The sequence below is a fragment of the Talpa occidentalis genome, unplaced genomic scaffold (genome assembly GCF_014898055.3).
Source record: "Talpa occidentalis isolate TD23 unplaced genomic scaffold, MPIMG_talOcc4v2.1 talOcc4.14, whole genome shotgun sequence".
Classification (NCBI taxonomy): Eukaryota; Metazoa; Chordata; class Mammalia; order Eulipotyphla; family Talpidae; genus Talpa; species Talpa occidentalis.
The window spans coordinates 28,474,735-28,500,462 of NW_023601433.1; the positions used below are offsets into that span (position 1 = coordinate 28,474,735).

The following is a 25,728-nucleotide window of genomic DNA, read 5'->3' on the forward strand; positions in this document are numbered from 1 at the left end:
CAATAATGGAGCAATGCCATCTGCATTGCAGCCTGCAACTGGCATTTGAAACAACCTGCTATGGACATTTTCTCTATTGGTCCATGTTCTCATAATGCCTTTGTAAGACATGGAGGTTCAAATGAGCCAGAATGTATTTAATCACTCCCCTTAATCACTATTAATGGCACTTAGGTTGTTTCCATTTAAAAATAGGAACTATTGATAGAAATGATGCTGTAGTGGAGATCCCCGCACGTGTGTTGAGTGTGCATGTGTAAAGTGCAATTTTGTCTCTCTGTAAGCAGAGGCCTAAAAGTGGAATTGCTGGATCAGAAAGCGCTTTTGAAATTTTCACAGATATTTCCCAGTCGTACCCCCCAAAAGACTGTTCCAAGTGAACACGAACTATAGTAAATGACAGTGCCCTTTCTTCTCCATCCTCAAATAATGTGATATTGATCTTTACGTGTTTTGCCTGTCTGATGGACAAAAGTGAGAGTATGTTTGTTGTTGAATTATTTGATCATGGGTAAAACTTGTTTTCCTTTCATATTTTTACTGACCGATTTTATGTCTTTTGTGAATTTACTGGTGATAATTGTGTCTGTGTTTCTATTTGGTCACTTGCATTTTCTTGTAGATCTGTAAAAAAATATTCATATATTTGGGATGTTGAGGCCCTAATTATACTTATATGTTGTAAACATTTTCCCTGACCTCTTTTATGCATTTTTTTAAAAAGTTAATTTTAGTTTTGTGTGTCAGACTGGTTAAACTTCTTCTTTATGGTTTCTGTGGTCTGTGCCGGGCATAGGAAAGGTAGCTTTGTTGCACTATTACAAGATCATTTTTCGATTTCATTCCAATACTGCATTGTTGTGTTGTGTTTGTTTTTACTTCACCTGGAGTTCAGTTTTGTGTAGATCAGAATATAACCTTATTAATTTTCCAAATGGAGAGTCACATATATTTTGAATGTTAATGCATCATGTTTTATAATGAGAACTATACATTTTGAATGTTAATGCATCATGTTTTATAATGAGAACTATACATAGTTTAATATACCTATTTACATGAAACAAGCTATAAAGTTTACATTGCTAGTTTTGAAGCCATTTTAATTTTTTAATTGTTTAATTTATTTATTATCTTACATCTTTGTTAATTTTTGGACAGTATTTGATTTCTCCCCTGAGAGGTAGTCCTTGTAGTTGTCCCACAACCATAGCACCTGTGATCCATCTCCCCGCTCCTTTATCTTCTTCCCTCCCCTGTTTTGATCCCTCTCCCTCCCATCTGTGTGCCTCAGATCCATGGTCAGCTTGCAAGTTTTGTCTTTTTTCCCCACCCTTTGTTTGGTTTCTCTATATTCCATATATAAATGAAACTATCCAATATTTATCTTTTCCTCGTGACAAATTTCACTTAGCACGATACCTTCAAACTCCATCCATGTTGCCGTAAATGTCCTGAGTTTATCTTTTTTGATTGCTGAATAGTATTCCATTGTGTATATATACTACATCTTTTTGACTCATTCATCTGTTTGGGGGCATTTATGTTGTTTCCATATCTTAGCTATTTCCATATCTTAGCTTTTGCTACAATAAACATAAGGGTGTAGGTTTCCTTTTGAATTAGTGTTTTTGTGTCCTTTGGGTAGATTCCTAGGAGTGAAATTGCTGGATCATGTGGTAGATCCATTACTAGTGTTTTGCAGCTTTCTGTAGTAGTTGGACCAATTTGCATTCCCTCCAGAAGAGAATGTTTTCATCAAGTCCTCGCCAGCATGTGTGGTTTTCGGTGGTATTGTTTTTAAAAATGGGCCTGTAAATAAAACTTTCATCAAATACTAAATTACTGATCCTCTATAGTTCTAATATTGAATGGTCTAGCCCTCCATATGTTTAACCCTGTTTTCATTATTTTAGTTTTGTGATATGTTTTGGTATCTGATAGGGAAAGAACATGTCATTCTTTCTGTTTTACAAAATATACGTGTTAATTCTCTATCATTATTTTAATGTTAGATATTAGAATCAGTTCACTAATCTTGGAAAATCATTTCTTGGATGTTGTGTTTGTAATTGCATGGAAGATAGAGATTAATTTAGGAAGAACTGACAATGCTCAGTATTTTCGTTCAGAAACACGGTACACTCCCCAGACACCCTCAGACAAGTTTCTTCTATCACACTTATGCAGATATTATCATTTTGTGTCATATTTACTCCCAGAGATTTTTTTAATATAATGTTTAGTACAGTTGTAAATTTTCCCCCACTTTCATATTCTAAATGGTTATTGCTCATGTAAAAGGAAACCTATTGATTTTGTATGGCTGCTCTTATGTTCAATGGTCTTATTTAACTCTTGTATTAGTCTCTGGATTGTTTAAAAGTTGATAATGATATCACTGCAAAGAATAATATTCTCTCTTTTTTCCTAATACGACCTTTTTTCCCCTCATCTCATTTTACTGGCTAGAATCTATGGAGTAGGTTGAAAAACCACAAGATGGGCAACCTGACTTTAAGGAGATTTTGTTTTTAAATGTGAAGGTTGCTATAAGTTTTGAGAGATTCTCCTTGTGGTATTGAGGACCTTTACTTAGATAACTAACTTAATAAAAGATTGGACATTTGTTTCCTTTAAAATAAAAACAAGAATTTATATTATTATTATGTTAAAATTTGTTTCAAAAATCTTGTGTGCACATAAATATAACCATGTGCTGTTGAGGTGGCCCCAAGACAAGGGTTCTCTTCCCATGTAGATAGATTATACTGGGGGTAAAATTAGATTCGGTGAAGCCCGAGGATTCCTGTGGTCATAAAGTCTTAGTCTATGAGTTGGATGTTTCTCGATCTTTTCCTAGATATGCAAAAGGCAATTTTATGTTATGGCACATTCATCTAGGTCATGGAGTCAGTGGGGGGAAGAGATTCTGGGACAACTGCAGCCTTCTGATTTGGAGAAAAATCTGTGGAAGTGAGGACAATGGAGAAGGAGGAAAGCAAGTTTGCAGGGAAGTGTGAGGAGTTTAGCTGGGACCAGTTGAGTTTGAAGTGCTACGGGGCTTTCGAGAGGGAGAGTGTGTGTAAGTCTAGAGTTGAAGAGAAGGGGGAGCTGGAAGTAGGGATAGGAGATGCCTGGGTAGTCACTGAAGTACACCATATGGGTCAGAGACAGAGAGGATGGGAGCGGACAGGGAGACTGAAATCGGGGAGGTAATCTGGGGCAGCGGGGAGGGGGGGCATGTAGCAGTCGTGTAGGGGCCAGGGAGAAAGGGCAAGCAGAGGACAGAGGGAGTGGGCAGACTCAGATGCCCCGGGGAGGACAGTTACCAGAAAGAGGAGCCTTGTACAGAGGTGTCAGGGGAGTGGGGAGGGATCTCAAACTTGAATTGCATGAAGACCTTGTTAGCCTTGACCTGAGAGGTTTCAGGGAGAGATGGGAGTGAGATTCAGGGACCGTGTTATCGTGTCCTAACTTGTAAAACAATGCTTGGCACAGATGAGTGCTTGGAAGCCATTGCCAGATGGAAGGACAGATGGATGGAAAGATGGTGGATGGATTATGAATGGAGAGATAGACAGACTATGGACAAATAGATGCGAAAAAATACAGCGGTCTGACAGCTCAGAGAAGCTCCAAGGAAAACATAGAGCTGAGGGCTTCTCCATGTGGGAGCACTGGGAGTCAGGAATGGCCTGGTGCCCACAGGCACAGGGAGGAAACCACCAGGATGGACCACGGGAAACTGATGGGCAGGAACACTCAGAAGTCCTAAAATGAAGCCAGGAGAGGTAGGGTAGGTCCAGGTCAGCACAGGAGTCACTCTGTCACATCACACAACCATCTGAGGGGATATTACACTCAGTGTATTTGCCAGCAGTGAGGACTGGGAACCAAGACAATTTTGGAGAGAGAAGGACATACACTCGGGGACTCCAAGGTCACTGGGGGACTCCACACAACAGGGGACTGGCACTGGGGGTGTCAGGTCATGGGCCCAGCTGGATGTGCTCTGGCCCCTGGGGAACTGGCTGCCTGGCCTGAAGACACAGCCCCGCCCCACTGCAGCCCTGCCAGTCACACACAACAGGTTCCTGCTCTGCTTCAGTCCTCGGGGGGCACACCCCAGAGGTTTTGGTCCGAGTCTCAGTCACTGTGTATTGTCTTCGGAGGCGGGACCCAGCTCACCGTCCTAGGTAAGTGGCTTTTACCCCTTTCTCAACCTGTCCTACCCCTCTGCTGTCTTGAGAAACTCATTTTTCTCTCTCTGGGGACTGTTTTCCCTCTGTCCTTCCAGCCTTAAGGACTGACCCCTACCTTTCTCTGTGGGGTCAGGGAGAGCTGGACTTATTGTTGGGTTCCTGGCAGGAAGGATCCCAGTGACAGGAGCTGTCTTCAGAGTCTGACAGTTGGACTCTGCCGGGTGTCTGGGATCCGAGCTAGGGGTTTGACCCAGGAACGGGGTTCCTTCTCCTCTGACATCCACATGGGGTCCAGAGGCCAGTTCTGACTGGGGATGCTTGGATGGCCTTGGAGACAGTCCCAAACCCCTGGGGTCTGGGCTGAGGGCTCAACGCCCATCCAGGCTGGGAGGACCACACAAGAGGCCAGGGACAGGACTGGGCCTGTGACCCCAGCTTTCGGGGACACAGAAAGCAGTCAGACAATCTTCCAATGGCAGGCAGACAGCAAACTCTGCTCTGCTCCAGGCAGAAGCACGCCTGGCTTTAACTGGGCCTTGTGGCTGTGGGGACACAGAAGCACAGTGAGACTAGGCAGTGACCAGAAGCCAGGCCCTCAGGACAGTGATCAGAAAGGAGCAGGTCCCATGGGGCAGACTTGTCTGTCCATGGAGTTCATAAATCTTGGGAACCAGGTGACTCACCTGTCCGAGCTGAGGGTCAGCCTCCTCCCTCCCTCAAAGGCACACTGGATGTAGGAGATGATGGAGGGGAAGTGAACGGGGCTGCTCAGAGCTACACAGCAGGAAGGTAAAATCAGGAGTCATAAGAGTTTGTGGGATGGCCATGGGGGCTTCATGCCCATCCTCTGGGGGGTCAACCAACCAATCTACCAAACCTCAAAACACAGCACAGGCAAAGGGTCCTAAAGTCAGGACAGTAAGGACATGGAAGATAAACAAACAGACCCCAGGGTTTGGGCTGGAAGAACCAAACCCTTTCAAGGAGAGTGGTTGTTTGGGGGATGGGGGCCAGAGGTGGGTGCTCCAGAGGTAAAGAAGGCTCTAGCACCCACTGTACATCAAGTTCAGGCTTAGGCATTCCCCACACACCAGCAGGCCCAGCCTGGCAGGATGGCAAACACAGAGGAGGCCCCAGGGGTCAATAAGAGTGGAGTGAGATGGAGCCTGATGCCAGGGCTACGGGCTTAGGAGGTTGGGGCCAGATTCCAAACAAAAACTTAGAGACCAGAAGGAGAGAGGACAGCATTGCCAGGACTCACACGGGGGCACAGAGGCTGCAGATGGGGTAGTTGACCAGGTGTTCACCCCAGAAAAGTGATTTGTAGGTCTTCTGGGAAAGTGGGACCTATGCAGGGGTTGGAGTGGAGGGTCCCTGGGTTAAAAAAGGAAACATTACAGAGGCTATAAAAGTCTGGGTGGGGTGACCCAATGTCCTGGACTCTCCCCTACATCTAAAATTCCCTTCTCTATCCAAACAGGTCAGCCCAAGAGCGCACCCTCCGTCACTCTGTTCCCGCCCTCCTCTGAGGAGCTCAGCACCAACAAGGCCACCTTGGTGTGTCTGGTCAATGACTTCTACCCCGGCGCGGTGACCGTGGCCTGGAAGGCGGACGGAAAGACCATCAGCCAGGGCGTGGAGACCACCAAGCCCTCCAAGCAGAGCAACAGCAAGTATGCGGCCAGCAGCTACCTGAGCCTGACCTCCAGCCAGTGGAAAAGCCACCAGAGTGTCACCTGCCAGGTCACGCACGAGGGCAGCACCGTGGAGAAGACAGTGGACACCAAAGCCTGCTCTTAGGCCCCTCAGCCTCCCCCATCCTTGGGGGATCCTCCTCACCCACATACCCTTGCCCCAGTTCTCTGCTGGACCTCTGAGCCCCCCACCTTGTGCTCAGGCCAGTAGTTCCCCTCCCTCACAGTTACTACTGCTCCTCAATAAAGACTTCACCATTTCTCATCCAACGTGCAGCTGTGTCTGGTCATGTCTCTGGGGTAAAGGGTCTGTAATGAACATCAGACAACAAGGACTGAGATTCCACCTGCCCATCACCCCCAGACACCCCAGCAGGCGCCGGTGAGCTCCGTGGGCACGGGGACCCGGCACCCAGAGCAAGAAATTGTCCTTCCTCAAAGCCCCCAGATGCAGTGCTACCCCCCTGGGAAGGTTGAAGGCCCAAGTGAGAGAGAATCAGGGGAAGTGAGCAGGGCATCTGGAGACAGCTAGAGCTAGACCGTGGGGGGAACATCAAGGTCATTGTCTGAGGTTGAAACTCCTCCATCCGGGCCCAGTGGGACAGTGATACAGGTGAATGGGCCCCTGCGCCTACATTCCCAGAGCCATGGGAAGCTGTGAACAATGCAAAATGCAAGGACGGTCCTCAGGCCTCACAGTACACCCAGCGGAGCACACACACTGCCACGTCCTGCAGCAGGACGCAGGGTGATCTCACAGAGCCCAACAATCCCCAGGCTGCTTGATGCTCCCCACCCACCCAGGGAGCCCTATTTGGGACACTAGTGTTTCTGATCACTGGGCCTGGGCATGTGAGCTGAGGCTGAGAACAAGGATGTTGAGTCTATGTTCTGTTTGGTCTGGTCAGACTGGACCCTGGGCGACCTGTCCAGGGTTAGCACCTCAGTCATAAGGAGTGTCTCTCAGGGAAAGAGTTTATGGTTGGATTATGGATGGTCCTGGCGAGGTCAGCTAGCATGAGGGAAGACATGAAAGAACCAGGTTAATGAGACAGGACACTAACCCAGGCAAGAAAGGGTACCAGTGGTGTCCAAAGAATGGAGGAAGCAGGAATTCAGGAGTAGAGTATGAGGGCAAATCAGAATAGCTCAAGCAGGTGAGTTTGACTTGAGGGCAAGGTTGATTTCCAACAGACTCAGAACTCCAGGACTCCTGCTTAAGAAAGTCCTCTCCCCTAACTCACAGGGCTTGCAGCCAGGTGTCAGCCACTCCTCACTCCCTGCTTCCTGCCTGCAGGCATTGTCAGCCCCGCCCAACGTGCAGGCTCAGGCAATTCTGTGAGCAAATAGAGTCTCGCCCTGTGTGTGCCTCCAGCTACTCAGAATCTCAGAGCTGCTTTCACCAGAGCTCCTGAGTGCCCCAGGAGCCAACTAGTGTGCCACACACAGGATGCTCTGGGGCCACAATGACACAAAGGACAGGGACCGCCTAAGGCTTGATTCAGATAACCCCAGCCCCAAAGCTCAACCTCTAATTTAGAGGGAAAAGTAGAGGTTCTAGGTTCCATCTCCTCCATGTCCCCAATCACGATGTGAATGTTGAGGTCCCCTGGGGAGGAGACCATGCAGGTGTCCCTCATCTCACTAGCCCCGCTAGATAGAAATCAGACTCCAACTTCATGCTTTCTGCTTTGCCAAGATGAATCTCTCATTTACTTTTGTGTAAGTTTGTGTTGTGGAAAACTTTGAGCACAAAAATAATTTGGCAGGTGAAAAAAATGATTCTCATATTCTCACATAGTCAATGTCTCCCAAAATGATGGTGATGCTGGCATACCCACAGCAGAATCTCCTCCCTTTTGCAACATTTGAAAATAAATTCAGATATCATATCTTTTTATCGGTAAATGTTCCATTAGTAGCCTGAAACATAAGACCACACCATTATCAGACCCAAACAGAAAAAAATCCAATTCCTTAATATCAAAAATGGTCAGTTTTTATCAAATGCCTCATAAAGATCATAAGTGTATTTACTTGGATGTATTCTTGGTGCTGTTGTAATTTTTTGTGGTTTACTGTTTCCTTTATGAGAATTAAATTAGATCTGAAGCTGTGATTTTTGTGTGTCTTTGGGCCTGTTGTGTCTGTAAGTGTGTCCCAAATGGCTCGAGAATCTCGTGAAAGGAAGTGGCCGAAGGAGCTGAGCTGTGGTGCAGGGACTGTGCTAAGATCAGGCTACAGCACAGGGCTTCCTGAGCTATATGACAAGCTACTCTCTGTTCTGGCTTTCTTACAAAGTGGTTTTGGAATAGAAAGATTCACAGGATTCAGGGGGTGACATTTTGGCAAGTATACTTCCTAGGATAATTGACAACTTCCTGGGATAATTGACAACTTCCATCCAAGCCCTTAGTGGGGTTGTAGTCACCATAGAAATGATGTGACCCAGAATTCACTCCAGCCCCATCCCCAATGGGACTAGATGGACCCACTCCCCAAGGGCTGAAGCTGCAGGTGGGGTCGGGGCCCACCAGCCCATGAGAGGAGGCTGGGTTTTGTGCTCCTAGGCAGCTGCATGTGGACCTGGGGTGGGAGGGGTGCACACAGCGTGGTCAGAGGACCGGGGAGACTGACAGGAGGGTTTCTGTATGAGGATGTATCACTGTGTTATGTGTTCGGCGGAGGGACCAAGCTGACCGTCTTAGGTGAGTCTCCCCTTCTCCCTCCTCTTCGGGCTCTGGGATCAAATTGGGCTCAATTTTCTCTCCTTTCTGTCCTGGCTGGGGCTGGGAGCTGATCCCATGGGGTCTGCTGCCTGCACCTTGCTGTCTGGCCCATCTCACCTGCCCACTCTTGCTCTGTGTAACCAGACCAGGCAGGAGGCTTCCCCAGTCTGTCCTTCTGGGCCTCGCTCCTCTGCACTGTCTGTCTTCTGAGCTCAGCCTCCAGAGCGGGTTCTCCTGACTCTCTGATGGGGCCCTCAGGGACAAGTTGCCTAGGACTGGAGAGGGGGGCACCATGGGCAGCAGGTCCAGCGATGTCAGGGTGGTAGGGAAGGCCCAGTCTCTTCAATTCTGTCTCCATTGGGTTCTGATGGCAGCCGTGAGGGGATATGGGGGAAACTTTGGGGCCATGAGTGAAGGAGAAAGAACCAGTACCAGGGTCACAGGATGGAGGGGCATTTCTTATTTTTGGCCCCATGGTGCAGTCAATCCTCCTCCATGAACAAGGGACATTCCAATAGGTCAGGAGTCAAGGCACTCAGGCCCAAAGTTCACCTCAGCGGCATCACCACTAGAGGACAGACCTCAGAGCAAAGCCCCAGTCTTAGGGCTCCAGAGAACCATGAAGGGTTCACCCTGGATGCCACCAGAAGCCCTTGAGATAGACCTCTGCTCTGTGAACGGGGTATGGGGGTTGCTGGCAGGAAGGTTCTGGATGGACACACAGACCCCTTGGGTAGAGAGTGCCTCAGCCTCAGAACAGAGCCTTACAGGGTAACCCACCATCTACCAGATCCTGGGGTCTAGACCCTGGGCTGACAACCCTAATCATGGCAGCGTAGGGAGTCCTCTATGGGGAGTAGGTTAGGGGCTCAGCATGGTGTCAGGGACTATGGGCAAGGAACCCCTCCATGACTGGCAGGGCAGCCAGGAACCAAAAAGACAGATGAGCCGGGGTACTGGGGGAGATTTCAGACAGACAGAAGGCCCAGGAGACACAGATTCCCTGGGGAAAGAGGGGAAGTCAGGGTGGATGCCACCAGACACAGGGGACAGAGGGTAAGATAAAACATGGGATCCCCAGGAGAGAACAAGGCCACTGAGGGCTGAGCAGTGAGATTGGGCATGAAGTCTCTCTCTGACTCTAGCGGATCCTCAAAAGAGGCCAAGCAGGCATGAGTCTGTAGCTGGTGTTTGTGTGCTGGAGTGTATGTGAGTGATATGTGTGAAGTTTTACCCAAAGCTGCCTGACCTCAGGGGACAAGGATCCAGAACTGTCCCTGCTCAGCAACTAGAAACAAGGACACATTTCAGCGCTGAGGTCTAAGGGGTCCAGAAAGTCACTGAGCCTCTCCTTCCTGCCCTCCCGCACCCCACCCTGCAGGTCAGCCCAAGTCCGCACCCACCGTCACTCTGTTCCCGCCCTCCTCTGAGGAGCTCAGCACCAACAAGGCCACCTTGGTGTGTCTGGTCAATGACTTCTACCCCGGCGTGGCGACCGTGGCCTGGAAAGCGGATGGAAAGCCCATCAGCCAGGGCGTAGAGACCACCCAGGCCACCAAGCAGAGCAACAACAAGTATGCGGCCAGCAGCTACCTGAGCCTGACCTCCAGCCAGTGGAAAAGCCACCAGAGTGTCACCTGCCAGGTCACGCACGAGGGCAGCACCGTGGAGAAGACAGTGGACACCAAAGCTTGCTCTTAGGCCCTCCGCCTCCCCCATCCTTGGGGGATCCTCCTCACCCACATACCCTTGCCCCAGTTCTCTGCTGGACCTCTGAGCCCCCCACCTTGTGCTCAGGCCAGTAGTTCCCCTCCCTCACAGTTACTACTGCTCCTCAATAAAGACTTCACCATTTCTCAGCCAACGTGCAGCTGTGTCTGGTCATGTCTCTGGGGTAAAGGGTCTGTAATGAACATCAGACAACAAAGACTGAGATTTCACCTACCCATAAACCTCCAGACACCCCAGCAGGAGCCAGTGAGCTCCATGTTCATGGGAACCCGGCACCCAGAGCAAGAACTTGTCCTTCCTCAAAGTCCCCAGATGCAGTGCTACCCCCCTGGAAGGGAGAAGGCCCAAGAGAAAGAGAATCAGGGGAAGTGAGCAGGGCACCTGGAGACAGCTAGAGCTAGACCTTGGGGGAACATCAAGGTCATTGTCTGAGGCAGAAACTCCCCCAACCACGGGCCCAGTGGGACAGTGATACAGGTGAATGGCCCCTGCGCCTACATTACCAGAGCCATGGAAAGCTGTGAACACTGCAAAACACAAGGACGGTCCTCAGGCCTCACAGTACACCCAGCTGAGCCCACACACTGCCGCATCCTGCAGCAGGACTCAGGGTGACACACACAGCCCAACAATCCCCAGGCTGGTTGACACTCCACACAAACTGAGGAGGCCTGAACACTTTTGGGACACTAGTGTTTCTGGTCACTGGGGCTGGAATGTGGGCTGAGGCTGAGAACAAGGTCGCTGAGTCTATGATCTGCAGGTTCTGGTCAGGCTGGACCCAGGGTGACGCTGTCTGGGTTTGGCACCTCAGTCAGAAGGAGTGTCTCTCAGGGAGTGTTCATGTTATGGTTGGGCTATGGAGGGAGCTGGCAGTCAGCTGGCGAGAAGGAGGACATGGATAACTGGGTTCACAAGAAAGGCCACAGTCCACGCAGCGAGTGTCCCCAAGTTAGTATCAGTTCTCATTCAGCTGATTCCAGCAAACTATGGGGGCCAGTGAGAGTTTCAGATGGTGACATCCCCTCCCAGCAGGACTATGAACCCTTCTGCCCTGAGCCCACCCACCATGATTCAGTGTAGCTCATCCCGGATGCAAGGTCTGCTCGCAGAGACACTCGCACCCAGGTCCGTGTTGGCAGGTGTGCTCAGCCTTGTGGAGGTCCAGGCTTGACCTGCTCTGCCTTGGCTCATTCCTCTGCACTTCCTGGATTCCTGCCTGTCATTCTGCTTCGTCTAGGATCCAGAGTTGACTTTGCCAGAGCTTTGCAGTGGCCAGACACCCAAGGAAAGAGCCTAAGACGCAGGGAATGCTGGGACCACAACAAATGAGAGGACAAGGTTCCCCCTGAAATTCACACGAGCCCATCTTCCACCAAGTCACATGTGAAGAAACTTAAGGTTTTTGCTGTTCCACAGCACTCCGTGGCCTCACTTACATGGTGAAAAGTGAGTCCCAGTGGGAGAGAGGACAACCTAGATCTTCTTCAATCATGGGACCAGCTATGTAGAATGACGACACCCACACCCACCGAGTCCTGTCCTGAGCTTAGCCTTTCCTTTTCTGTGTTGTTCTATTGGAGAAAACATTAAACACAAGAATGAAAAGACAAAAGAACAAATGAGCCACGTCACCCTCACTCCACCTTCAAAATGATCATTTCTCCTACAGGCGCTGCCACCGGCCCCCCAGCAGTGCCTCCCTAATGCAACATGCACCACAGATTCCCGACCTCACACCATGTGGCTGAAAATATTCCATTGGGGTCCTAGACAGACAAGGACCTGAAAAAATAAAATCATGACAAGCACATGGAAGCCAGTATCTCGGGGAACTCTGGACGACAGTGTTCTGATGGTGAGATCCACAGTGCTTAAATAGTGCTGATTTCATGATATCAACAAATCATTCATAGGTTCCCATCAAAGGGTTCACAAAGGTCAGAGTGTGATTATTTTGCTCATAACTTTGCGCCGTTGTTCCTTTGCGGATGTTACTTTGTATCTGAGTACAACATAATTGAAATTGTCACTGGAGAGCAGGTTGTTTTGGGACCATGTTGGAATGTAAGGAACTCCCCAAACGGTGCTGTATTCCCCGGCGCAGGAGGGAGAGGATGGCCCAGCCGCCCCAGCGGTGACCGCGAGGTTCTCCCTGGATTTTCTACAAGGTGGTTCTAGGAGACTAGAAGGTATGATTCAGGAGGGCCTTCTGGCAAGTCGGGTCCTCAGGAGGACTGGCCACATCATCAAAGACACCCGTGCTGGGATGTGGCTCCTCTTGTGACCTCAACTCCCTTTCCCGCGCCCTGTGCTGTTCCGCTCCGGGCTCCTTCCCTTCTCAGGAGGCGTGTCCAGGAGGGCGGCGCCTTCAATTGCGCTCTGCTCACCTGTAGTGCATTTCACACTCTAGTTAAAGAGAAACTAAACAGACTGTTCCTTTTATTGAACTCCTGACAGTGATGATGTGAGCCCTGCATTCTCCATAGCGGATAATATATTTGCGACTTCTGTGAACCCTCGGATGTGAGTGTTCTGAGAGGGGACAGTCCACCTTGGTTAAATACTGAGGAGCGTGTCTCAGCTTTGGCCACTGGGCGCCTCTTCAGGCGGCTCCTGGGGTCATGAGAACTCTAGGAAACCCCATCGCTCCTGGTCCTGGATGACAACTGCTGTAGCTCTTCTGTGCCTTACCTGCCCAGACCTGAAATGGGTCCCCAATCTGGGCTCCCACGGGGACATGGGATGTAGTCAGGGTGTTTCATGTCTCCCACTTGAATGTGGCTGAGAAACAATCGCCACCTGAAACTTCCAAACATGAGACGAAGAAGAACAGGGAGGTTACGAGGTCAACCTGTTAGAAAATTTGGCATTTTCTGTGGGATTAGCCCAGACATTTCAGGAGAACCCAGATGAGGCCCTCTCTAAGGAAGGTGAGGTTCTGATCCCTGCTGTCCATTTTGGGCCAGTGGGAAAATTCCAGTGTCCACTACTCCACGAGGAAAGCTGTGTCTCCCTACAAGAATTGGGGAAACCCCAGCCCCATGATATCAGCAAGGCATCATGTCAACCCACAGAGAGCAGACATGCTGCTCTCTTCATGAAACTTCACTTTTCAGTGACACAAATTTTCCCCAATACATGCAGTCCCCATCCAGGGGGAAGGGCTTGGAATATGGGATCCAAGGGAGCAAATTCATTCAGCTCCTGCATATCCAGGATCCCTGCGGTGAGTCCATGGGTCTCCTATCCAGATACATGTTGGGGAGGGCATGGGGTGAAGGCTCAGGCTCCCCTCTCACCCACCCACCATGTCCCCAACCAGGCTGAGCATCACCAGCCTGGGGCAATGACCTGACTTCCTCCATCACAGCTGCAGTTTGGGGGCTGGGAGGTGGGGCAGGGACTCCCAGGGAGGGTTTTTGTATGAGACTTTGTCACTGTGTTGGGTGTTCGGCGGAGGGACCCAGCTGACCGTCCTAGGTGAGTCTCTTCCCCCCAGTTCCCTGCTTTCCTCCTGGCCTAGAACAATTTTCTGCCGTGTTTGTGCTTTTTGTCTTGTCTCACTTTGGGGTCCAGCTATCAGACAGAGTCTCAGCCCTGGCATCCTGAGCTCTACCCTCCCTGCTCACACTGTCCTGCTTGCCTCTGTGGTCACCAGCAGCCTTCCCCTCTGACCCTGGGGGGAGGGAATGGACAGGATGACCTGCTGAGTTCTATGCCCTGTCTCTTAAGGCCATGTCAAGTCCCCAGGCTTGCTCTGTTTTCACTGTCCCTACCTGGGCTGCTGTTTGGTCTAGCATTGTCTTAATGGTCTCTTGGGGATACCTACCTTCAAGGGAACAGGGCACCAAACCTGCTCAGGGAGATACCACAGACACACTTTAAAGGGACCCAGGCCGATCAGGGCCATGGCTGGGGACACACAGTCAGAGGTTGAGGTCTGCTCCTTGGACTGTGGGACTCAGGATCAGGAACAAGAAAGTTGATGGTGGGAAGGTCTCCCCTAGGTTTCAGCAGAAGCCATGTCTCGGCCTGCTTGGGACAAAGGGGCTCTGCAGGAGGGAGGCCTGAGAATCCAGGAGATTGATCTACAGGCTAAGAACTAGAAAAGGAAAACTCAAAGGCCAGGCCAGAGGCAAAGGTGTCTGCTGAGTCCCACAGGAGACTGCTCAGATGAACCATCCTTGAGAGATCTCTGAGGGCTCCTATCAGGCCATGGACCCTTCAGACTAATCGAGAACCTAGGGGAAGCAACTGTCAGATGAGAGAGCCCCAAGGACAGCAGAGACGCGGCTCCTGTCAGCAAAAGTCCAATCCCACCAGAGAGCCTCTAGGGGACTAAGACTTGGGGGAAAGCAAACCAACTGCTTGGGCAGCTACATAAGGTCAGAAGCATCTCAAGACAACACCCCAGGAGATCAGGGGGTGGACAGCAAGTAACCCCAAAGAGAGAGAAGCCCTCAGAGACCCAGCAGAAAGTGAGAAGGGAGGGCAGGAAGGGTGGGCAAGTTAGCTCCATGAGAGAACCGAGTAAAGGAGGGTCTCAGAACAGGTGAGGGCAGGTGTTCAGCTCATTATTCCTTAATGGGGGGTTATTGTAGAAAATGGCAAGCTGCCATTTCAGACAAAAACCCTCAGATTCCAAATGAATTCTAAACTAGAAGCCCTGATGTGTGCTCAGAGGCCACTTGATTCACATCAACTCTGAATCAGGCGGTTCCAGCCTAGACTCTGAACCTGTCTACCTGCTGCCCTCCCGCACCCTGCAGGTCAGCCCAAGAGCGCACCCTCTGTCACACTGTTCCCGCCCTCCTCTGAGGAGCTCAGCACCAACAAGGCCACCTTGGTGTGTCTGGTCAATGACTTCTACCCCGGCGCTGTGACCGTGGCCTGGAAGGCGGACGGAAAGCCCATCAGCCAGGGCGTGGAGACCACCAAGCCCTCCAAGCAGAGCAACAGCAAGTATGCGGCCAGCAGCTACCTGAGCCTGACCTCCAGCCAGTGGAAAAGCCACCAGAGTGTCACCTGCCAGGTCACGCACGAGGGCAGCACCGTGGAGAAGACAGTGGATACCAAAGCCTGTTCTTAGGCCCCTCAGCCTCCCCCACCCTCAGGGACCTGTGCCTCAGGACCCCATGGGTCTCCCTCCCCACCCCACCCATCTCCACCCTTCATCCTGCAAACAATCCATTCTCAATAAATGTCCTCATTCTCAAACAGAATCCTGCTCTCCTCTCGTTTTTTGATTAATATTTTTGGTCCTGAAATATCCATTTCCTGAAGGGAAGGTAAAAAGCTATCATTGAGGTCTTCATTTTCCCTTCAAAGGTGTTGTGCATTCCAGTGTCCAGGAATATTCCAGAATAGGAAATTTGGGTAGAGACAGGAGAGTCCACCCTCATACCTTCCCCATCCTGGCTCCTCCTGTGTGGACCCTGACCATGTGCAGCCCTACCCAGGACATTGCCCTGGGGACCAGGGCCTCAGGATCCTGTGTGAGACCCTTCCCTGGAAACCTCTGTCTTTACATTCACGTGCTAATTGGGTTCTATCTCATTGGGAGTCACCATGGTCTCAGATAAATGGTCTTCATGTCTTCTGGAACCCTCTGCTCCTGCCTCCCTGAGGACACTGTCCTTGCTACTCCCACAGGTATTCTCTGTCACTCTAACCACAGCACATTCAGCCCCTGGCCCTGGGTCTTCACCCCCGTAGTCTCCCTGGCATCCCCTCATACCACATGTCTCACAGACTACTTGGTGTTTTCTGAACACTGAGAGACAGAGATCCGTTCTGCTCTTTACACCACAGACCCAGTGGTCGAATGTCCTCTTCATCAGATGATTTTCTTGGTCCTGTGTGTTCAAAATCAAGGTCAGATCTAGGGGTGTCCATGAGTCTGTAGTCCTCTTTAGAGTTCACCATGGGATCTGAGCTGTAACTCACAATCATAAACACATACACACACACACACACACACACTTACACACTCACACACACACTCTCAAGCATGAATACAAAACATAATAACAAGACAGAAGGCCAGTTCCAAGTGTTGCAGTGGCAGGCATCACTGGGCAGATGAGCAAGGGTGGCCCAGGGGCCCAGGCTGGGCCATGAGCAAAGAGAAGTCAGTCACTGCTGACCCTGGATTCTGGCCAACCAGGGCCAAGCAGTGTCAGAGAGGAAGGGCCGGGACACTCAGGACAGGCTCTGAGGAGGCTCGTGGGAGGCCGGCTGACTGCTGCCAGTGGGCAGATCTGGGGGAGACTGTGTCAGGAAAACAGACTGCCCAGCATGGGAGTCCATTGTGTGAGCCTTGCAGGCAACAAACCAGGTCAGGTTGCTCGCGAGGACCTGGATGTTGGGGCCCGCTCACAGTATGCATGTCCTCGTAGGGGTGTGGTGTGTCAGGGAGGGTGCTCTGTGCCAGGGACACTCACATGTGTGAGGCATGTGTGAGCCAGGGAAGTGCAGGAGACAGCAGGGAGTCACACACGTAGAGCTCAGGGACTCCCTCACTGCCCTTGAGGGGTGCCCTCTAGGCCTTTGCTCCTCTAATCACAGTCCTGCATCTGCACAAGGAGGCAGCTGAAGAAAGGGACTAAACAGTGACCATCACACTGAACATTCAGGCTGGCACAACCAAGAACAAGGACCCAGGAGCTCAACATCCAGCCCAGGGACCTGGGGGATCGGGGTCAAGCCGATTGTACTCCCCACCCAGACTTCCCATTCCCACACCTAGCGCTGTACAAGTTCTTGTGCTGAGGACCAGGTGGCATCCAGGTCCCTTCCCACAAGTCCCAATTCTGCAAGTGACCCCGTCTATCATTCTGTGGTGTGACCAGACCTGCTCACCCTGTCAGCAATGTACCCCAAGTGAGCTGAGTCAGCACACGGCTCCTACCTAAGAACGGAATGAACTGCAAGTTCCATTTCCATCCCAGAATTCTCTGCCACCTGTCCCGCCCGACGGCAGGTGTGGCCCTAACAATCCATGAATTTGAAATCCCAGGTCTGCAGGACACACCTTCCTCTAACCATCGCCCCCAGCTGCCTGACTAGCACCCGTGAAGGAGGCTGGACCTGGGTCTCTCCTGCAGCTGCAGGGGCCTGGGGCAGGAGGGGGCGGGCAAGTGGGGAGAACAGAGGGTTTGTGTTCTAGGCTGTGTCACTGTGTGCTGTGTTCGGCGGAGGGACCCAGCTGACCGTCCTCGGTGAGTCTCCTTGCTCCTTCCTCCAGAGTGAACTCGGGGTGTATTGTTCCTCCTGTCTATTCCTACTTGGGCTGCGGGGTCTGTAACCTTCACCCTCATCCTCCCCAGTGGTCCCACCCTCTCTGAGGTCTGGTTGGGAAGCTGGGACCACCCCACAGAACATTCCCTGGTCCTCAGGTCTCGCTGTCCCCAGCCCTATCTCCAGGGGAGCTTCACCTCTAGACTCTGGGATGCTCAGTTCACTCTTCAGGGTCCCCACCGCAGAGTCCGAGAACAGTTAAGGGAAGAATCTAAGGGAAAAGGGTTCTGGCCGGGTCCTGGGATTTTGCAGAGATTCTGAGAACAAGGCCCAGCCCATGTGTGTGTCACTCACGCTCCACCCAGTGTGGTGAGGGATGGCTAATGGGGCCCTGGCTGGGGACTTGGGAGAACAGTGCACAGTAAGGGTGAGGGAAGGAATTCATAGGGAAGGTGGTAGGAGGGAGTGGCCTATTCCTCCTCCAACTCCCATGACACCAGGACATGGGGGACCACCCCGCAGACAGGTGTCAGGAAACTTGGACACCAAAGGACTTCTCGAATATCAGCACTGCAGTGGAGGACGCAAGTAGATGTGCAGGAGAGTGGCACCTCAGGGACACGGGCTCAGTCACACACTGATGTCCTAAGGACAGCTCCCCGGAAACCTCACAGGACAGTCAGACCCTGATGTAGATGCTGTCCAGTCTCAGGACAGATCACTCACCTCAGAAGGGTAACCCACTGTCTATCAGCCTCCATGGAGTCCAGGCCCTGGGCTGACACCCCTCCCTGTGGCAGCCTAGGGACTCCTGAGTGGGGAGTAAGCAGGGGGTGTAACATGGTGTCAGGGACTGTGGGCACGACACCGCCACCCCATGACTGGCAGGGCAGCCCGAAGCAAAAAACAGATGAGCTGGGGTCTTGGGGGAGATCTCAGACACACAGAAGGCCCAGGAGACACTGATTCCCTGCTGAAAGACAGGACATCAGGGTGGATGCGAGTGAGACACAGGGGAGCAGAGGGCAAGATGAGACAAGGGAACCCCAGAAGGAACTAGGGCACTGAGGGCCCCAGAACACTGGCCTCAGAGCATGAAGTCTCTCCCAAAGGAAACGGTGTGACCCAACTCTCAGCCACCTGCTTCCAGGAACAAGGTTCCAGCACCTGGGGACATGCCTGCACATTAGCACTGAGGGCCTGAGTTCCTACCAGGACTCTGAGCCTCTGTCCTCCTGCCCTCCCGAACCCTGCAGGTCAGCCCAAGTCCGCACCCTCTGTCACACTGTTCCCGCCCTCCTCTGAGGAGCTCAGCACCAACAAGGCCACCTTGGTGTGTCTGGTCAATGACTTCTACCCCGGCGCGGTGACCGTGGCCTGGAAGGCGGACGGAAAGCCCATCAGCCAGGGCGTGGAGACCACCAAGCCCTCCAAGCAGAGCAACAGCAAGTATGCGGCCAGCAGCTACCTGAGCCTGACCTCCAGCCAGTGGAAAAGCCACCAGAGTGTCACCTGCCAGGTCACGCACGAGGGCAGCACCGTGGAGAAGACAGTGGACACCAAAGCCTGCTCTTAGGCCCCTCAGCCTCCTCCATCCTTGGGGGATCCTCCTCACCCACATACCCTTGCCCCAGTTCTCTGCTGGAACCCTGAGCCCCCCACCTTGTGCTCAGGCCAGTAGTTCCCCTCCCTCACAGTTACTACTGCTCCTCAATAAAGACTTCACCATTTCTCATCCAACGTGCAGGTGTCTGGTCATGTCTCTGGGATTAGGGTCTGTAATGAACATCAGACAACAAGGACTGAGATTCCACCTGCCCATCACCCCCAGAAACCCCTGTAGGTGCTGGTGAGCTCCGTGGGCACGGGGACTCGGCACCCAAAGCAAGAAGTTGTCCTTCCCCAAAGCCCCTGATGCAGTGCTACCTCCTGGGAAGGGAGATGGCCCAAGTGAGAGAGAGTCAGGGGAAGTGAGCAGGGCGCCTGGAATCAGCTAGAGCTAGACCGTGGGGGGAACATCAAGGTCGTTGTCTGAGGTTGAAACTCCTCCATCCATCCACGGGCCCAGTGGGACAGTGATACAGGTGAATGGCCCCTGCACCTACATTCCCAGAGCCATGGAAAGGTGTGGACACTACAAAACACAAGGATGGTCCTCCGGCCTCTCAGTGCACCCACTGGCACACACACACACCCTGCAGCAGGACTCAGGTGACCTCACACAGCCCAACAATCCCAGGCTGCTTGACGCTCCCCACCCACCCAGGGAGCCCTGAACCCTTTCGGGACACTAGTGTTTCTGGTCACTGGGGCTGGAATGTGGGCTGAGGCTGAGAACAAGGTCGCTGAGTCTATGATCTGCAGGTTCTGGTCAGGCTGGACCCAGGGTGACACTGTCTGTGTTTGGCACCTCAGTTAAGGAGTGTCTCTCAGGGAGTGTTCATGTTATGGTTGGGCTATGGAGGGAGCTGGCAAGTCAGCCGGCGAGAAGGAGGACATTGACAACTGGGTTCATAAGAAAGGCCACAGTCCATACAGCGAGTGTTCCCAAGTTTAGTATCAGTTCTCATTCAGCTGATTCCAGCAAACTATGGGGGCCAGTGAATGTGTCAGATGGTGACATCCCCTCCCAGTAGGACTATGACCCTTTCTGCCCTGAGCCCACCACCCATGGCTCAGTGTAGCTCATCCCGGATGCAAGGTCTGCTCGCAGAGACACTCGCACCCGGGTCCGTGTTGGCAGGTGCGCTCAGCCTTGTGGAGGTCCAGGCTTGACCTGCTCTGCATTGGCTCATTCCTCTGCACTTCCTGGATTCCTGCCTGTCATTCTGCTTCGGCTAAGACCCAGAGTTGACTTTGCCAGAGCTTTGCAGTGGCTAGACACCCAAGGAAAGAGCCTAAGAAGCAGGGAACGCTGGGGCCACAACAAATGAGAGGACAGGGTTCCCCCTGAAATTCACACGAGCCCATCTTCCACCAAGTCACATGTGAAGAAACTGAAGGTTACTGCTGTCCCACAGCACTCCCTACCTCACTTGCATGGTGAAAAGTGAGCCCCCAGTGTGAGAGAGGACAACCTAGGTCTTCTTCAATCATGGGACCAGCTATGTAGAATGACGTCACCCACACCCACCGAGTCCTGTCCTGAGCTTAGCCTTTCCTTTTCCTTGTTGTTCTATTGGAGAAAACTTTAAACACAAGAATGAAAAGACAAAAGAACAAATGAGCCACGTCACCCTCACTCCACCTTCAAAATGATCATTTCTCCTACAGGCGCTGCCACCGGCCCCCCAGCAGTGCCTCCCTAATGCAACATGCACCACAGATTCCCGACCTCACACCATGTGGCTGAAAATATTCCATTGGGGTCCTAGACAGACAAGGACCTGAAAAAATAAAATCATGACAAGCACATGGAAGCCAGTATCTCGGGGAACTCTGGACGACAGTGTTCTGATGGTGAGATTCACAGTGCTTAAATAGTGCTGATTTCATAATATCAACAAATCATTCATAGGTTCCCATCAAAGGGTTCACAAAGGTCAGAGTGTGATTATTTTGCTCATAACTTTGTGCCGTTGTTCCTTTGCGGATGTTACTTTGTATCTGAGTACAACATAATTGAAATTGTCACTGGAGAGCAGGTTGTTTTGGGACCATGTTGGAATGTAAGGAACTCCCCAAACGGTGCTGTATTCCCCGGCGCAGGAGGGAGAGGATGGCCCAGCCTCCCCAGCGGTGACCGCGAGGTTCCCCCTGGATTTTCTGCAAAGCGGTTCTAGGAGACTAGAAGGTATGATTCAGGAGGGCCTTCTGGCAAGACGGGTCCCCAGGAGGACTGGCCACATCATCAAAGACACCCATGCTGGGATGTGGCTCCTCTTCTGACCTCAACTCCCTTTCCGGCGACCTGTATGTTCAGCTCCGGGCTCCTTCCCTTCTCAGGCAGCGTGTCCAGGAGGGCGGCGCCTTCGATTGCGCTCTGCTCACCTGTAGTGCATTTCACACTCCACTTAAAGAGAAACTAAACAGACTGTTCCTTTTATTGAACTCCTGACAGTGATGATGTGAGCCCTGCATCCCCCATAAGGGATAATATCTTTGCTACTTCTGTGAACCCTCGGATGTGAGTGTTCTGAGAGGGGACAGTCCACCTTGGTTAAATAATACTGAGGAGCGTATCTCAGCTTTGGCCACTGGGCGCCTCTTCAGGCGGCTCCTGGGGTCATGGGAACTCTAGGAAACCACATCGCTCCTGGTCCTGGATGACAACTGCTGTAGCTCATCTGTGCCTTACCTGCCCAGACCTGAAATGGGTCCCCTATCTGGGCTCCCTGTCGGGGACATGGGATGTAGTCAGGGTGCTGTTCATGTCTCCCACTTGAATGTGGCTGAGAAAAAATCGCCACCTGAAACCCCCAAACATGAGACGAAGAGGAAGAACAGGGAGGTTACGAGGTCAATCTGATAGAAATCTTGGCATTTTCTGTGGGACTAGCCCAGACATTTCAGGAGAACCCAGATGAGGCCCTCTCTAGGGAAGGTGAGGTTCTGACCCCTGCTGTCTATTTTAGGCCAGTGGGAAAATTCCAGTGTCCACTACTCCACGAGGAAAGCTGTGTCTCCCTACAAGAACTGGGGAAACCCCAGCCCCATGATATCAGCAAGGCATCATGTCAACCCACAGAGAGCAGACATGCTGCTCTCTTCATGAAACTTCACTTTTCAGTGACACAAATTTTCCCCAATACATGCAGTCCCCATCCAGGGGGAAGGGCTTGGAATATGGGATCCAAGAGAGCAAATACATTCAGCTCCTGCATATCCCTGCGGTGAGTCCATGGGTCTCCTATCCAGATACATGTTGGGGAGGGAATGGAGTGAAGGCTCAGGCTCCCCTCCCACCCACCCACCATGTCCCCACCCCAGCTGAGCAATCACCAGCCTGGGGCAATGACCAGACTTCCTCCATCACAGCTGCAGTTTGGGGGCTGGGAGGTGGGGCAGGGACTCCCAGGGAGGGTTTTTGTATGAGACTTTGTCACTGTGTTGGGTGTTCGGCGGAGGGACCCAGCTGACCGTCCTAGGTGAGTCTCTTCCCCCCAGTTCCCTGCTTTCCTCCTGGCCTAGAACAATTTTCTGCCGTGTTTGTGCTTTTTGTCTTATCTCACTTTGGGGTCCAGCTATCAGACAGGGTCTCAGCCCTGGTACCCCGAGCTCCACCCTCCCTGCTCACACTGTCCTGCTTGCCTCTGTGGTCACCAGCAGCCTTCCCCTCTGACCCTAGGGGGAGGGAATGGACAGGATGACCTGCTGAGGTCTATTCCCTGTCTCTTAAGGCCATGTCGAGTCCCCAGGCTTGCTCTGTTTTCACTGTCCCTACCTGGGCTGCTGTTTGGTCTAGCATTGACTTAGTGGTCTCTTGGGGATACCTACCTTCAAGGGAACAGGGCACCAAACCTGCTCAGGGAGACACCACAGACACACTTTAAAAGGACCCAGGCCGATCACTGCCATGGCTGGGGACACACAGTCAGAGGTTGAGGACTAATCCTTGGACTGTGGGACTCAGGATCAGGAACAAGAAAGTTGATGGTGGGAAGGACTCCCCTAGGTTTCCAGCAGAAGCCATGTCTCGGCCTGCTTGGGACAAAGGGGCTCTGCAGGAGGGAGGCCTGAGAATCCAGGAGATCGATCTACAGGCTAAGAACTAGAAAAGGAAAACTCAAAGGCCAGGCCAGAGTCAATGGTGGCTGCTGAGTCCCACAGGAGACTGCTCAGATGAACCATCCTTGAGAGATCTCTGAGGGCTCCTATCGGGCCATGGACCCTTCAGACTAATCGAGAACCTAGGGAAAGCAACTGTCAGATGAGAGAGCCCCAAGGACAGGAGAGAAGCGGTTCCTGTCAGCAAAAGTCCGATCCCACCGAGAGCCTCCAGGGGACTCAGACAAGGGGGAAAGCAAACCAACTGCCAGGGCAGCTACATAAGGTCAGAAGCATCTCCAGACAACACCCCTGGAGATCAGGGGGTGGACAGCAAGTAACCCCAAAGAGAGAGAAGCCCAGCAGATAGTGAGAAGGGAGGGCAGGAAGGGTGGGCAAGTTAGCTCCATGAGAGAACAGAGTAAAGAAGGGTCTCAGAACAGGTGAGGGCAGGTGTTCAGCTCATTATTCCTTAATGGGGGGTTATTGTAGAAAATGGCAAGCTGCCATTTCAGACAAAAACCCTCAGATTCCAAATGAATTCTGAACTAGAAGCCCTGATGTGTGCTCAGGGGCCACTTGATTCACATCAACTCTGAATCAGGCGGTTACAGCCTAGACTCTGAACCTGTCTACCCGCTGCCCTCCCGCACCCTGCAGGTCAGCCCAAGAGCGCACCCTCCGTCACTCTGTTCCCGCCCTCCTCTGAGGAGCTCAGCACCAACAAGGCCACCTTGGTGTGTCTGGTCAATGACTTCTACCCCGGCGCTGTGACCGTGGCCTGGAAGGCGGACGGAAAGCCCATCAGCCAGGGCGTGGAGACCACCAAGCCCTCCAAGCAGAGCAACAGCAAGTATGCGGCCAGCAGCTACCTGAGCCTGACCTCCAGCCAGTGGAAAAGCCACCAGAGTGTCACCTGCCAGGTCACGCACGAGGGCAGCACCGTGGAGAAGACAGTGGACACCAAAGCCTGTTCTTAGGCCCCTCAGCCTCCCCCACCCTCGGGGACCTGTGCCTCAGGACCCCATGGGTCTCCCACCCCACCCCACCAATCTCCACCCTTCATCCTGCAAACAATCCATTCTCAATAAATGTCCTCATTCTCAAACAGAATCCTGCTCTCCTCTCATTTTTTGAATAGTATTTTTGGTCCTGAAAAATCCATTTCCTGAAGGGAAGGTAAAAAGCCATCATTGAAGTCTTCATTTTCCCTTCAAAGGTGTTGTGCATTCCAGTGTCCAGGAATATTCCAGAACAGGAAATTTTGGTAGAGGCAGGAGAGTCCACCCTTGTACCTTCCCCATCCTGGCTCCTCCTGTGTGGACCCTGACCATGTGCAGCCCTACCCAGGACACTGCCCTGGGGACCAGGGCCTCAGGATCCTGTGAGAGACCCTTCCCTGGAAACCTCTGTCTTTACATTCACGTGCTAATTGGGTTCTACCTCATTGGGAGTCACCATGGTCTCAGATAAATGGTCTTCATGTCTTCTGGAACCCTCTGCTCCTGCCTCCCTGAGGACACTGTCCTTGCTACTCCCACAGGTATTCTCTGTCACTCTAACCACAGCACATTCAGCCCCTGGCCCTGGGTCTTCACCCCCATAGTCTCCCTGGCATCCCCTCATACCACATGTCTCACAGACTACTTGGTGTTTTCTGAACACTGAGAGACAGAGATCCGTTCTGCTCTTTACACCACAGACCCAGTGGTCGAATGTCCTCTTCATCAGATGATTTTCTTGGTCCTGTGTGTTCAAAAACAAGGTCAGATCTAGGGGTGTCCATGAGTCTGTAGTCCTCTTCAGAGTTCACTGTGGGATCTGAGCTGTAACTCACACTCATAAACACATACACACCCACACACACACTTAACACACTCACACACACACTCTCAAGCATGAATACAAAACATAATAACAAGACAGAAGGCCAGTTCCAAGTGTTGCAGTGGCAGGCATCTCTGGGCAGATGAGCAAGGGTGGCCCAGGGGCCCAGGCTGGGCCATGAGCAAAGAGAAGTCAGTCACTGCTGACCTTGGATTCTGGCCAACCAGGGCCAAGCAGTGTCAGAGCGGAAGGGCCGGGACACTCAGGACAGGCTCTGAGGAGGCTCGTGGGAGGCCAGCTGACTGCGCCAGTGGGCAGATCTGGGGGAGACTGTGTCAGGAAAACAGACTGCCCAGCATGGGAGTCCATTGTGTGAGCCTTGCAGGCAACACCAGGTCAGGTTGCTCACGAGAACCTGGATGTTAGGGCCCGCTCACAGTATGCATGTCCTCGTAGGGGTGTGGTGTGTCAGGACAGGGTGCTCTGTGCCAGGGGCACTCACATGTGTGAGGCATGTGTGAGCCAGGGAAGTGCAGGAGACAGCAGGGAGTCACATGCGTGGAGCTCAGGGACTCCCTCACTGCCCTTGAGGGG

General features: G+C 52.0%; 1 protein-coding gene and 3 gene segments (V, D, J or C); all 4 read left to right on the forward strand.

Moving 5' to 3' along the window:
- LOC119244483 (immunoglobulin lambda-1 light chain-like) overlaps positions 1-15,466 on the forward strand; it is a 47,132-nt gene extending 31,666 nt beyond the window's left edge. The window contains exons 3-5 of the mRNA XM_054694879.1: positions 1,774-1,791; positions 4,176-4,199; positions 15,132-15,466. Of these exons, the coding sequence (XP_054550854.1) occupies positions 1,774-1,791; positions 4,176-4,199; positions 15,132-15,451 (362 nt within the window). The 3' untranslated portion in view covers positions 15,452-15,466. The remainder of the gene's footprint in view (positions 1-1,773; positions 1,792-4,175; positions 4,200-15,131) is intronic.
- On the forward strand, positions 8,478-10,329 carry LOC119244914 (immunoglobulin lambda constant 1-like). The segment is given in 2 exon segments: positions 8,478-8,607; positions 10,010-10,329. Coding segments are annotated over 2 exon segments (450 nt in total).
- A 337-nt stretch (positions 15,467-15,803) lies between the features above and the next one.
- Positions 15,804-19,327, forward strand: LOC119244101 (immunoglobulin lambda constant 2-like). The segment is given in 3 exon segments: positions 15,804-15,857; positions 17,531-17,582; positions 18,858-19,327. Coding segments are annotated over 3 exon segments (426 nt in total).
- Positions 19,328-20,059: 732 nt separating this feature from the next.
- On the forward strand, positions 20,060-24,287 carry LOC119244103 (immunoglobulin lambda constant 2-like). The segment is given in 3 exon segments: positions 20,060-20,157; positions 22,579-22,688; positions 23,968-24,287. Coding segments are annotated over 3 exon segments (528 nt in total).
- Positions 24,288-25,728: the final 1,441 nt, after the last annotated feature.